At 38.0% G+C, this 14222-nt stretch overlaps 1 protein-coding gene across 1 annotated transcript in view; it reads left to right on the top strand.

The window, feature by feature from the left end:
* The first annotated feature begins 2278 nt into the window (after positions 1-2278).
* The window catches only part of C2H18orf63 (chromosome 2 C18orf63 homolog), a 34887-nt gene continuing 22943 nt past the window's right edge, over positions 2279-14222 (top strand). The window contains exons 1-3 of the mRNA XM_047769473.1: positions 2279-2412; positions 5315-5393; positions 7751-7807. Coding sequence (XP_047625429.1) covers positions 2279-2412; positions 5315-5393; positions 7751-7807 — 270 coding nt within the window. The remainder of the gene's footprint in view (positions 2413-5314; positions 5394-7750; positions 7808-14222) is intronic.

The raw sequence follows: 14222 nt of genomic DNA, 5'->3' as shown, positions 1-14222 counted from the left end.
AAGGTAAAGTTCCTCACAGGAATTTCTTGGTGATTTTGCTGTAAGATATTTAAAGGAAAAATTGGGTAGAATAATCTTAGTGTGGAAAGTATTTTAGAATGAAAGTAACATTGCAAACTTTTGCCCATTCGTTTGACCTATTGTCATTAAAAATGTGCACCATTGTACCTTAGAGCCTAAACCATAACCAGTTCTTTGTTATATATTTTACCTCATTCATTATTGATGCCCTACTCAAATGTTTCAGAGGAAGTGAATTTTAGGCAAAACAGTGAGGTAGATTTTGTGTTTGCCTTGGAAGTCTTTTAAAAATTTTCTCACACAGCCTTTACATAGGAGAGAGAGCAGGAATGCCTTTCTTTTTAAATATCAGAAATCATCTTGATTAGTTAGGTCTTTAACACTTTGTGTGACTTTGTGTTAACCATTCTAAGAGTACTTCCACTTTTAGAAGAACAAAGTGATCTTTAATGATGAAAATTTCAAAACACCGTGGTACTTGGGTAAGAAATATGTATGGATGTCAGATAGACATTGTCAGCATTCTTCAAATGATAGCATAAAGGCATTTGGTTACTGAGATCAGACCTAAGGCTGGTCATGTTTCAGATTCCAGGACGGATATGTTATTACTTTTCTCCTTAAACAGAGAAACATGTGGATGTTTAAGTTTGAAGTACTAGAATGCCAGTTATCTTCTCTGGATATATATGTGTTCAGTATAGAAACTGAGCTTAAATTGTTTGCTTTATTTTTACATTGAAGTTTTCTGTTTATATAAAAGATAGACTCCAAAGGTATGCCCTGTGAATTATCAACTGAAAAATGTGTTTGAAATAGAAGTCTCAAAGCCAGATAATTAGTGGAAAAGGAACTTAGATAAAAATGTAGAGATCTCAGTAAACATTTTATTTTATGTAAAATGATGACAAATATATTCCTCAGGAGTTCCCACTGTGGCGCAACGGGATTGGCAGCCTCTTGGGAGTCCTGGCACTCAGGTTTGATCCTGGCCCAGCACATTGAGTTATCTGGCTTTGCAGCAGCTGTGGTTTAGATCACAACTGTGGCTTGGATCTGATCCCTGGCCTGGGAACTCCATATGCAATGGGGGGTGAAGGGGAGGAATATGTATATATTACTTAACTTTAAGTGCTTTACAAAGAACCTGAAACAGCAGACTTTGCTAAACATTTTGATTTTTTTAATTATTATTGTTTAATTTTTTAAAATTGTTGTTGTTATAGGACAGAAGTTTGTTTTCCAGAAAACAATATGGAACTCAAGATTAACCAAGAACTTAAAAAGTAATTTGTTAAATAAAGAAAATATAGGCATTCCCACTCTGGCGCAGTGGGATTCAGCAGCTAAAAGACTCAGGTCCAGCACAGTGTGTTATAGGATCCAGAGTTGCCACAGCTGTGGTATAGGTTGAAACTTTGGCTTGGATCTGATCCCTGGCTGGGGAACTCCACATGCCTCGGGACAGAAAAAAAAAAAAAAAAAAAGACAATATAGGAGTAACATATCTAGTACCCAGAACAGAGTAGGCATTTACTATACATTGTTGGATTTTTTGGTATTATTTGCACTCAAATTATTCTGTTTGTGGTATAGAACTTCAGGTTTAAAACCCTAGATTAGGGGGTTACTGTCATGGGGCAGCAGAAACGAATCCGACTAGTATCCATGAGGATGTATGTTTGATCCCTGCCTTTGCTCAGTGGGTCAGGGATCTGGCGTTGCCATGAACAGTGGTGTAGGTCATAGACTCAGCTCAGCTCAGATCTTGTGTTGCTGTGGATGTGGTCTAGGCAGGCAGCTGCAGCTTTAATTAGACCCCTAGCCTGGGAACTTGCATGTGCTCTGGGTGTGGCCCTAAAAAAGCAAAATAAGTAAATAAATAAAACCCTAGATTATATTTTGAGGGTGATGAAAATGTTCTAAAATATATTGTGATGATTGTATAACTTTTTGCATGTAGTAAAAACCATTTAATTGTACACTTTAAATAGGTGAATTGTATGTTATATGATTTACATCCTAATAAAACTTGTACCCCCAAAATCTAGATTATCATCAGAAAACCTCAGAGGTAAAATGTTAGTAATATTTAACTGCTGATGTTTGCTAACATGTTTTTATCATCTTATACCAACACAATATCAAATATTCTGTGATGGGTGGTTATTGAAAACCTATTGGTAAAATAGTTCATAACTTTTTTATTGTTTGTTTTTAAAGGCCTGATTGCTGAGACATCAGTCAACAGGAAAATATGGATGATTCTAGGCAGCAAGCACTGTTCTTCACCACACTCCCAGATTTACAGAAACTCTGTGCTGTCAGGATAGTATTGATTAAGGGGGTGGCAGATACAGAGATTAGGAGTACACAGGTGAAGATATGCAGGTAAAAAAAAAAATTTATAACTAAGATTTTCCAAACTTTTTGAGACCTATAAGAGCTCCAAGGAGCTTTAAAGGAGATAGTAGTATCTCCTTTAAAGCAAAATACTCATTTTCTCAGTCTGTTTATATAATATTAAAATAGGAGTTCCCGTCGTGGCGCAGTGGTTAACAAATCCGACTAGGAACCATGAGGTTGCGGGTTCGGTCCCTGCCCTTGCTCAGTGGGTTAACGATCCGGCGTTGCCGTGAGCTGTGGTGTAGGTTGCAGACGCGGCTCTGGCGTCGGCCAGTGGCTACAGCTCCGATTCGACCCCTAGCCTGGGAACCTCCATATGCCGAGGGAGCGGCCCAAAGAAATAGCAAAAAAAAAGACAAAAAAATAAAATAAAATAAAATAAAATAAAATAAAATAAAATAAAATAAAATAAAATAAAATAAAATAAAATAAAATAAAGGAGTTCAGGAATCCCTGTTGTGGCTCAGTGGTAACGAACCTGACTAGTATCCAGAGGAGGCAGGTTCGATCTCTGTCCTTGTTCAGTTGGTTAAGGATCCTGTTAAGGTTGCAGATGCAGCTTGGATCAGAGTTGCTGTGGCCTGGCAGGGCAGCTGCAGCTCCAATTCAACCACTCGCCTGGGAACTTCCATAGGCCAAGGGTGCAGCCCTAAAAAGACAAAAAAATTAAATAAAAATAAATTAAATAAATAAAATTTCAGTATAGTTCTGACCAAGTATATTGAATTATGTTTAGGTAAGGATTTAAATACTTGAGATAGAATATCTCACTGTTGAGTTTTTATATTTGTGACTTCTTATGTGATATTTTAATTTAAAAATCTTATAGGCGTTCCCATCGTGGTGCAGTGGAAATGAATCCAACTACGAACCATGAGGTTGCGGGTTTGATCCCTGACCTCGCTCAGTGGGTTAAGAATCTGGTGTTGCCATGAGCTTTGGTGTAGGTCACAGACTTGGCTCGGATCTGGCGTTGCTGTGGCTGTGGTGTAAGCCAGCAGCTGTATCTCCCATTGGACCCCTAGCCTGGGACCCTCCATATGCTGCAGGTGCAGCCATAAAAAGCAAAAATAAATAAATAAATAAATAAAAATCTTACAGATATTGAATTAAACCAGGCTCCCAAAACATAAATAAATACTGGATAAATAAGTAAATACTGATTACTTACTGTTTATGAAGCACTTTAGGAGATATTGTAAACATTTTCGACTAGTGTAATTTTTAAATTTTTGGGTCAGTATAAGTATTTCTGAAGAGTATTTCTCCAAGGACTGTCCTGAAACATCTGACCCAACAGTCTTTGAAAAACAGCTTCATTAAAGCCTAAATTTAACTCCATGATTATTAAGTACCCACCATGTATTAAATTGTTTGAGGCATTCAAGAATCTTAGAATATATAACAAGATTATATCTGTAACTGCATTTCTTGGAACAGAACAAACATAAGATTGTTAGGGGTTTGAAATAAGAAAGACATTCAGGGTGTTCTCCATTTTGCTCTTTTTACAAAACTTTTCTCCTCACTGTAAGTTTTCCCACTCAAGTTCATTCATTAGTCTGAACCCTTTCTGCTAAGGTGTAAATTGATACCTTATTGAACATTAACTTGTGACCCCTTTGGAAAACAAATAGGTAGAAAACCTTAAGAGATTTTTCTGCTATTCACCTTTATATTAAAGGTGGCCATGCCCCTGGAGAGGATTGTTTTGCCTTATTGTCTCAGTAACTGACAAAGAGGCTGGAACAGAGAGAGCAGAAATCTGGCTGTGTCAAAGGTCAGCCTTGCACAAGACCTGCTGCACCAGAGTTCAAACAAAAATGAAGCTACTAGAAGTAGGTTGTCACATCTCACTTTTTTTTTTTTTTTGTCTATTTGCCATTTCTTGGGCCGCTTCCGCGGCATATGGAGGTTCCCAGGCTAGGGGTCCAATTGGAGCTGTAGCTGCCAGCCTACACCAGAGCCACAGCAATGCGGGATCCGTGCCACATCTGTGACCTACACCACAGCTCACGGCAACGCCGGATCGTTAACCCACTGAGAAGGGCAGGGACCGAACCCGCAACCTCATGGTTCCTAGTCGGATTCGTTAACCACTGCGCCACGACGGGAACTCCTACATCTCACTTTTTGATGTAACACCCCTCTCCCACCCACACACACTCCTGGTTTTTAAAATTTGTTTCCTTCATCATTAGTCATGTTGAGAATTTTTGTATTTCAACCTCTATTCCCTTTTGTGTTTTTCCCACCTTTTCCAACAAAATTACTGATTGTGATTTGAATTGTGATGATTTTTGTTGTAAGTTCATTTAGCTGTTGAATACTAAACTAAAACCACTCCCCACTTCATTCTGGGTTGGAAAAAACAATCAATTTTGAAGGAAGAGAGTCTAGTTGGTAGTTCTGACATTGAAATTGTTAACTTCACTAATAGGTGAATCTTTAGACTTCTCCAGTGCTTCTGACCAGCACTTAAAAAATAAAAAGAAAGGAAAATGGAAGAAACAGGAGTTAAGAAAGCTGGATTCTTCATAGTATTTAAACTTTTTCAAGTCTCTACTTAAGATAGAAATGGAGTTTTAAAAGAGAAATTTTGTTTCACAGATGAGTTTAGGAATAAGATGCATGGAGACAAGTTTTTGTATTAATATCTATCTAAAACTTTATAATTCCCTTAATTCAAATCTTGGCTGATTGCTTAGAATGTTCAAGGTACCATGCTAAGTGTAGGGAGAGACATAGTAATGTATAATACAGTTTCTTCTTGCGTAGAAGAAACTGAAAACTTTTGATTGGAACTAAGCAATTTTTAGATGTTCTGATAAAGTAAAATCAGATAGTTGGCAGTTCACTTTCAAATTAATGCATTTCATCTCCACAGGCAATTGCTGTTTTTGCACCAAGATATTCTTACATCACCTGTACCTGGAATATTTACCCAAATTTGGGTGGTGATGGCGGTTAGTATTTTAACATTTATAAAGTATTATCACTAGTTATTGAGAGCAATATTGATAAACATTAATATAGGTATTAATTATAGCTCAAATTGAATATGGTTTATGAAGAGAAATTATACCGTGTTGTAGTTTGATCAAACCATTAACAAACTTTATATACCTGATATTTAAGATCCATTTTTATGGCTCTAAATTCATATTTTGTTTTCTTGGTCATTAATGTTAAGGTAAAGACTACAATGAGTAAAATATGTTGTAGCATAATTTTTTAATATAGCACAGACTTAATCCTTTTCCTATATTTTATTCTTTAGAATTGTATTTAATATAAAATAAATTTCTTATTCAAACAAATCTCCAATTTTTTTAAAGAACTTAGGTTAACAGGTTATTTTTTAATTTGGAAATTTCATTAAAAAATTTTTAATTAGTACAATTAGAACAAGAAATATATTTTCCTAGTGCCATATATAACTGGGAATGGTAAGTACAAGAATCTTTATAAAAGTCATATTATCCTGAGCTTTTGTCAAAAATCTTTCTGAAAATCCTCTTGTAGCGAGATTTTAATTCCCCAGAATCCAGTGAAATCAGTATTTATTAACAGTGCTGATAGACCATCCAAAATTTTCAGGTCTTTTTTTTTTTTTAGGTTATGTGATTATTTGTCCATCTTTTGTCATCTCATTCTAAATATAATTTTTAAGAAAGAAGGCTGTTGGTGAACAAGTAGATAGTAATGTCTCTTATTTGTGTTCTTTTCTACCTGAAAAATTTATGAAACAAGGAGTACATTGTTTTAGAATTTTAGGAAATTCTAGTATGCTAATCTTAGCAAGAATAATAAGAGAGGAAATTAGCCATTTAAAAATGTTTTACTTTCTTACAAATACATTACATGCTGTGAAAAGTTTTACAAAAATATTTTAAAATATTAGAAAATGGGATTATTATACATACTGTTTTCTTTCTCTTTTTTTTTGTCTTTTTTTTAATCTTTTTTCCATTTCTTGGGCTGCTCCTGCAGCATATGGAGGTTCCCAGGCTAGGGGTCGAATCAGAGCTGTAGCCGCCAGCCTACACCAGAGCCACAGCAACACGGATGCAAGCCATGTCTGCAACCTACACCACAGCTCACAGCAATGCTGGATCCTTAACCCACTGAGCAAGGCCAGGGATCGAACCCGCAACCTCATGGTTCCTAGTTGGATTCGTTAACCACTGAGCCAGGACGGGAACTCCATATACATACTATTTTCAAACTTACCTTTCATTTACTCTTTAACAGCCTCTCCTATTGTTCTATGTCAGCACATATATTTTACTTCTTTTTTAAGTCAGTGAACTATTTCATTGTATGGGTGTATAATAATTTATTATTTTCTAATGCACATCTGAGTTTTTAGTCTTGTGCTATTACAAACAAAGCTTCAGAAAGCATGGAAATTGTATGATTTTTATTTGTCCGGTAGTTTCTATGGGTTAAATTCTTAAATGTAGGATTACACCACATTTTAAACTATAATCTACATGCTGCTAAATTGTGCTCTGAAAAGCTTGTACTAGATTACACTTAATAAACAGTGGGTTTTGTTTTGTTTTTGTTTTTTTTTTTGTTTTTGGTTGTTTTTTTTTGTCTTTTCTAGGGCTGCTCCCGAGACATCTGGAGGTTCCCAGGCTGGGGGTCTAATCGGAGCTGTAGCGGGACCTGAGCTGCATCTGCGACCTACACCACAGCTCACGGCAATGCTGGATCCTTAACCCACTGAGCCACTGAGCAAGGCCAGGGATCGAACCCACAACCTCATGGTTCCTAGTCGGATTCGTTAACCACTGCACCTCGATGGAAACTCCATTAAACAGTGTTTGAGAGAAACTATATTTCCACATTCGCACAAATACTGGGTATTAGCAACCTTTGCATGTTTGTCAATCTATGATTAAAATGTCTTCTTTTAATTTCTTTCATTGGTTTGTTGGAACACCTTGGCCTTTTGAACTTTCTTTGATCTTCTGCCTATGTCCATTTTCCTTATTCACATCTGAGAAATTATTGTTTATTAAGAAAGGTATTAAATATTTATTATATGAAATTTGTTGGCCTTTTCCTTTATATGGTTTCTGGATTCAGGTCACTCCCAGAAAGGCTTTCCTTGATTTGACAATGTACCCACTGATTCTGTCTCAGGAAGAGAATGATTATCATCTGCTTCTTTCTCCAGGGCATAGGAACTGTTTAGGATGGTGGCCCTCTGCTATGCTGTGCTGTATAATGTTTAAATTAATGCATTTTATGTAATGCATTATTTAATATATTTATACTAAGTCCTTTTTATAAATGTGGATTTTTGTTATAGATACCATTTTATCAAGCTGGAAAACTTAATGCCTGTATTGAAAAATATGGAGCTAAGGTAAGTTTTTAAAAGAATAATAATTCTAGATATTGTTTATATTGATTTTGTATTCAACTTCTTTTGTTAGTAAACAAAATTTTAGTATCTTTCTCCTAAGTTATTACTGTGCTTGTGAATGAACCCAACATTTTTTCCCCAGAACAATTATTTTGTGCATATTTAGTAGAGAAAGAGGGAAAGAAGCTTAATTTTGCTGGGTACTTTCTTGTGGACACTTTATGTGGCATAGCTTCATTTACTGTTTATATCTTTTAAGAAGTAAATATCCTCATTTTTACAGATGAAGAAAATGGAACCCAGAGAGGGAAAATATTGTCCATAATCATATAGTGAATAAGTGGAGGAACAAAACAGCAAGGATTGTATTCCCCATGGTGATGAATGCCTGAGTCTTAGCAAAGAAAATAATGAATACTTGAAGTTGTCTCATTTCTCAGTTACTCAGGCCATGGAGACTTTGCTGGAGCTCTCTTCAGGTCTCTGCATGGATCTCTGAGACACTGTATTCTTAGTTATTTTAGCAGGCCATCCAGGCATCACTGATAGCCTCTGTTCCTGATCTGGTGGGATTTGAGATTATGAATTTTTTGGTCATCTCCAAGATACTTTCTTTAAGTTCTCGGAGGATGATAAGGCCTCAGTAATACCTGGAGATGGCTTTGCAGTTCACTGAGAAATTTTTGCATAACCTGAAAGTCGTTTTTTGCCATCATTCACAATCTGAAGGGAAGTAGTATTCTGTAGACTCAGTGAGAAGGATTTTAGTTGAATCTTTTTGCTCAGACAAGCCTTTGGTCATCTAAGGAATCTGCTTATCTTCAAAAGGTCATTTATGAACTATGAGAACCAAATTTACAGTATGTCATTCACCCAAAACTAGAACCTAGGTCTTCTAGAGATCCCTACAAAATTCTGTTCTTTATTGTGGGAAGTAGCTCATGGTTTAGTGGAGATGCCTTTGCTGTCTTACTAGTCTGCTCTTGGAGAATTTAATCTTTGTATTAATATATTAAAGGTCACAGTCATACTGTTTTTTGACAAATCTTTTGTAAAAAGATTAGATATGGTATGATTTTAGAGAAGAATTATAAAGATCAATACAGTTATTTTCTGAGCATGAGAATAGATAACATTTTAATATTGAATTAAAGGATATTTGTACCAAGTACTATCATTTTATATATCTTAAGATTATAAGAAAAAATAAAAATAAACATGTCACTCAGAGTCCTTATACTAATAAAAACACTTTTTGATATATTTTCATCTAGCCTTTTAATTCACACCTTAACTTTTTTTTTTTTTTCCTAGACTTAAGTTTTATTTGGGGCAAATGAGGACTATAGTCCAGGAAGCGGCATTTCAGATAGCTCTGAAATACTGCTCCAAAGAGGCGTGCGCGGGGGTGGGAGAATGTCAGTGTATACAAGATTTTGATGGAAGGGGAGGTTCATGCAACCACGCACACATTTTATAGAAGTTGCTGCTAGTCTACTGAAGGCTACTGCTAGCAACAAGGAACAGACATCACCGTGAAGGATTTTAAGTGTTTTTGTGGATATGAGGAGATGCAAGAATTGGGCTCATAAAATCTTCTCCTGAAAATATCTAACAAATCTGAAGACCTGTCAGTTTTCCCAGAGCACACAGTGCCTCACTCCTGATCTTCACCCTGAGCTCCTCTCAGGGGGTGTTGAGAGTTGGCAGCTGCAGTAGCTCATGATTCAGTCCATGTAAAGGCAGATGGCAAGTGCTCATCTCCAGTTCACAGAGTCAACTGTTAAAATATTTAGGAGAGGTGATTTCAGCATGTAAACACAGAGGTGGACCAAACAGAACCCCGAGGTTGGTGGGGAGGGGATTGGATGAGAACGCCTCCTAGTTCATCGCAGCAAACAGCCCAGAGCCCTCCAGGTTCAGTGTGTTCCTGGGGAATTAGAGGCTAGCTGTCCTCCCCAAGCACACTTCAAGGGTCAGACTACTGTGCAGAATGTTTAGGAGTTCAGGACACTTGTACCTGTTCCCCACTTGCCCAAACAGGTGAAGATTGGAAGCTGCATATCTCCTTGCTGTCTTGTTCTCCTCCTCTTTTACCTTAGAGCCACATCCTGACATAACTGATTTTCTCCCTGCAAGAGAAGGGTTCTGGTGTCTGCCCCCCCTTGTGGCTGAAGTCGGTGTGGGGGCTTGCTGTAGGCTTCCCGATGGGAGGGGCTGATATCTGCCCACTGGTAGGTGGAGCTGATTCTAAACCCTCTGGTGGGTGGGGCTTTGTCTCTGGATGGGATTAGAGGCAGCTGTGCTGCCTGAGGGGTCTTTAGGTAGCCTGTTTACTGAGGGGCGGGGCTGTGATCCCACCAGGATTGTTGTTTGGCCTGGGGCTTCTCAGCACTGACTGACAGGTGGGGCCAGATTTTCCCAAAAGGGCCACCTCCAGAGAAAGGCAGGGCTGCTGAATATTCCCAAGAGCTTTGCCTTCAGTGTCCTTCCCTCACAACAAGCCACATTCACCCCTGTTTTCCCAGGAGGTCCTCCAAGAACTGCAGTCAGGTTTGACCCAGATTCCCTTGGAGACTTTGCTCTGCCCTGGGACCCAGTGCACGTGAAAGTCTGTGTGTGCCTTTTAAGAATAGGGTCTCCGTTTCCCCCAGTCCTGTGGAGCTCCTGCACACAAGCCCCACTGGCCTTCAATGCCAGATGCTCTTTCTCCCAGTGCCAGATCCCCACATGTGGGAATTTGATGCGGGGCTCAGAACTCTCACTTCTGTAGGTGAGTCTCTGTGAACCAGTTAGTTTCCAGTTTGTGGAGCTCCCACCCAGTAGGTATGGGTTTGTTTATATCGTGTAATTGCCCCTCCTACCTCTTGATGTGCCCTCCTCTTTTTCTTCTGGAGTAGGGTATCTTTTTTAAGGTTTTTGGTCCATTTGGTTGAAGATTGCTCACCCTTTAGTTGTGAATTTTGTTGTTTTTAGGAGAGAGGTTGAGCTCCCATCCAGAGACAAAGCCCCACCCACCGGAGGGTTTAGAATCAGCTCCACCTACCAGTGGGCAGGCATCAGTCCCTCCCATCGGGAAGCCTACAGCAATTTTGTTGTTGTTGTTGTTGTTTTGTTCCCCATCGTAATCCCATCTCCTAATTCACACCTTGACTTTATCCCTTCAAACTGTCCCATGTCCAAAATGTTTAAAATCTTTTTGTTTATAATCTTGGCAATTTTCCATGTATCCCAGTTCCTCATTCCTACTAAGTAAATATGTTTTGTGCCCTTCACCAGACCTCCAGATCCTGAATTCCTTGTTATTCCTGAGCTTTGTTCCAGCAGGACCTGCTTCCCCACCCTTGTCGAGGCTTCACAATTATGCTCAATACTTCATGAAAATACTTCCTTCATGAAAAGTGAAAGTATCTAATCACAGCAGCTATTTTTTGAACATCTATAATATACTGAGCACTTTATTTCTGCAGATAAAGCTATGAAGCAGACATAAACTCCCTGCCCTCAGTAATCTTAAAGTAGGAATAATTCCCTTGTTTTTATTTTTATTTTTCTAGAGTTAATAAAGAGTTTTTATTATTTCTTCCTTAAATGTTTGGTAAATTCACCAATCAAGTTATCTAGGTCTGGAGTTCTTGTCTGATTGTTTTTAACTGTTTTTAACTATAATTGCAATTTCTTTAGTAGATAATAAAACTATTCAAGTTATCTATGTCAAGAAATATATACATTTTATCTAAGTTGGAAAACTTGTTGATGTAAAGTTACTTCTGTTTATTTATTTATCTCTCTTTTTAGGGTTGTACCTATGGCATATGGAGGTTCCCAGGCTATGTGTAGAATCGGAGCTGTAGCCACTGGCCTATACTGCAGCCATAGCAACACCAGATCCAAGCCACGTATGTGACCTACACACAGCTCCCAGCAACCCTGGATCCTTAACCTACTAAGCAAGGTCAGGGGTTGAACCTGTGTCCTCATGGATGCTAGTCAGGTTCATTTCTGCGGAGCCACAATGGGAACTCCAACATAAGATTACTTCTAATATCCCCTTATTTTCCTCTGCCTTAAAATCTGTAGTGATGTCACCTCTCTCATTCCTGATATTGGTAATGTGTGTCCTGTTTTTTCCTTTGTTTGTTTGTTTTTGCCTCCCTGATCAGTCTTGCTGGAGGCTTACAATCTTACTGATCTCAAAGAACAAGCTTTTGGTTTCCTTGATTTTTCTTTGTTGTTTCACTATTCTGCTTCCTGTTTGTTTGGGGTTTTTTGCTGTTGTTGTTGTTGTTGTTGTTTTGTATTTTTAGGGCCGCACCCATGGCATATGGAAGTTCCCAGTCTAGGGGGTCCAATGGGAGATACAGCTGCCAGCCTACACCAGAGCCACAGCAACACCAGATCCAAGCTGCATCTGTCACCTACACCACAGCTCATGGCAATGCCAGATCCTTAACCCACTGAACAAGGTCAGGAATCAAACCCTCAACCTCATGGTTCCTAGTCAGATTCATTTCTACTACACCACAATGGGAACTCCTGTTTCACTACTCTGTATCTTACTGATTTTCATTTCAGTCTTTATTCTTTCCTGTGGTTATTTTGGGTTTAGTTTGCTCTTCTTTTTCTAGTTTCTTAAGGTAAAAGCTGAGGTCATCAATTTGAGATCTTTCTTCTTTTCTAATATAGAGAAATTTAGTACTATAAACTTTCTCCTGAATACATGCTTTGATTTTCCTCTGTTAATAATTTCTTTTTCTTTCTTTCTTTTTTTGGGGGGGGCTGCACTCATGGCATATGGAGATTCCCAGGCTAGGAGTCGAATCGGAGCTATAGCTGCCAGCCTACACCACAGCCACAGCCACACCAGATCTGAGTCGAGTCTGCAACCTATACCACAGCTCACAGCAACACCAGATCCTTAACCCACTGAGCAAGGCCAGGGATTGAACCCACAAGCTCATGGTTCCTAGTCGGATTTGTTTCCACTCTGCCACAATGGGAATTCCTGTTAATACCTTCTAATTCCCCATTGATCTATGGGTTAGTTAGAAATGATTAGGGTTAGGTTTAGGGTTTCCACATATTTGGGGATTTTCTAGGGGTCTCTCTGTTATTTCTAATTTAATTGTACCTAAAGAACATGTTTTACACAACTTGAAACTTTATATTTTTATTTTTTGTGTTTTTAAATGTTTTTATTATAGTTGATTTACAGTGTTCTGTCAATTTCTACTGTATAGCAAAGTGACCCAGTCATAGATATATATACATTCCTTTTCTCATGTTCTATCATTTTCTATTCCAAGTGATGGATATAGTTCCCCGTGCTATACAGCAGGACATCATTGCTTATCCATTCTAAATGTAATAGTTTGCATCTACTAATCCCAGACTCCTCAGTCCATCCTACTCCCTCCCCGTCTTGGCAACTATAAGTCTTTTCTTCATGTCTATGAGTCTATTTCTGTTCTGTGGATAGGTTCATCTGTGCCATATTTTAGATCCCGCATATAAATAATATCATATGGTATTTATCTTTCTTTTTACATTTACTAAGATTTGTTTTATGGCCCAGAATATGGTCTATCTTAGTAAATGTTCCTTGGCCACTTGAACAGAATGTGTATTCTGTTGTTTTTGTGTCAAGTATTCTATAAATGTTAATTTAGTCATATATGTTGTTAAGCTACTATATTCCCATTTATTGATAAAACATGGCACAGAATTTGCCCCTGACTTTAGCTAAAATAATCAGTGACACCATATTTGCCTAGAAGGAATCTAGGTCACCAGTCAGGATGGTTATAGATGATAAAATTACCCCAGACTTCCTCTTTGCATGCCAAGGCTGGGTAGTGCTAATACATCCTGCTGTATCTGGGTTAATGCCTCAGACTAAGGGGAAAGTCAATACAGAATCTAGGAGAAAGTCATTTGGCTTTCTAACATAGATCTTGATAGTTTATGGGATTTGTTCAGCTGATTGGGTCGGGGACCCTGGGGACATGTTAAAGGTCAAGCTTGCAGGTTGGCCTCATACTACTGCTTGGAGTTCTATTAATAGTAACTTTAAATACATTCTCTATGAGAGAAATTGAACAGATTTGATCCCATACCCCACCAACAGATTAATTACTTGCATCCTGGGAAAACTTACCAGAAGCCAAAATGGAACATAAACAAGGGATGGCAACCTAAGGGTCCATCGATAGATGAATGGATAAAGAACACACATGTGCGCATGCACACACACACACACACACACACACACACACACACACACGGAATATTAAATCAGCCATTTTAAAAAATGAAATATTGCTTTTTATAACAGCATGGATGAATCTAGAGGGTATTAGGCAAAGTGAATTTAGTCAAAGACAAATACCATATGGTCTCACTTATATGTAGAATC

The sequence above is a fragment of the Phacochoerus africanus genome, chromosome 2, assembly GCF_016906955.1.
Source record: "Phacochoerus africanus isolate WHEZ1 chromosome 2, ROS_Pafr_v1, whole genome shotgun sequence".
In the NCBI taxonomy this organism is placed as follows: domain Eukaryota; kingdom Metazoa; phylum Chordata; class Mammalia; order Artiodactyla; family Suidae; genus Phacochoerus; species Phacochoerus africanus.
Note: the sequence above shows the minus strand (reverse complement) of the source record. Positions and strands in the feature narration are given on the sequence as shown.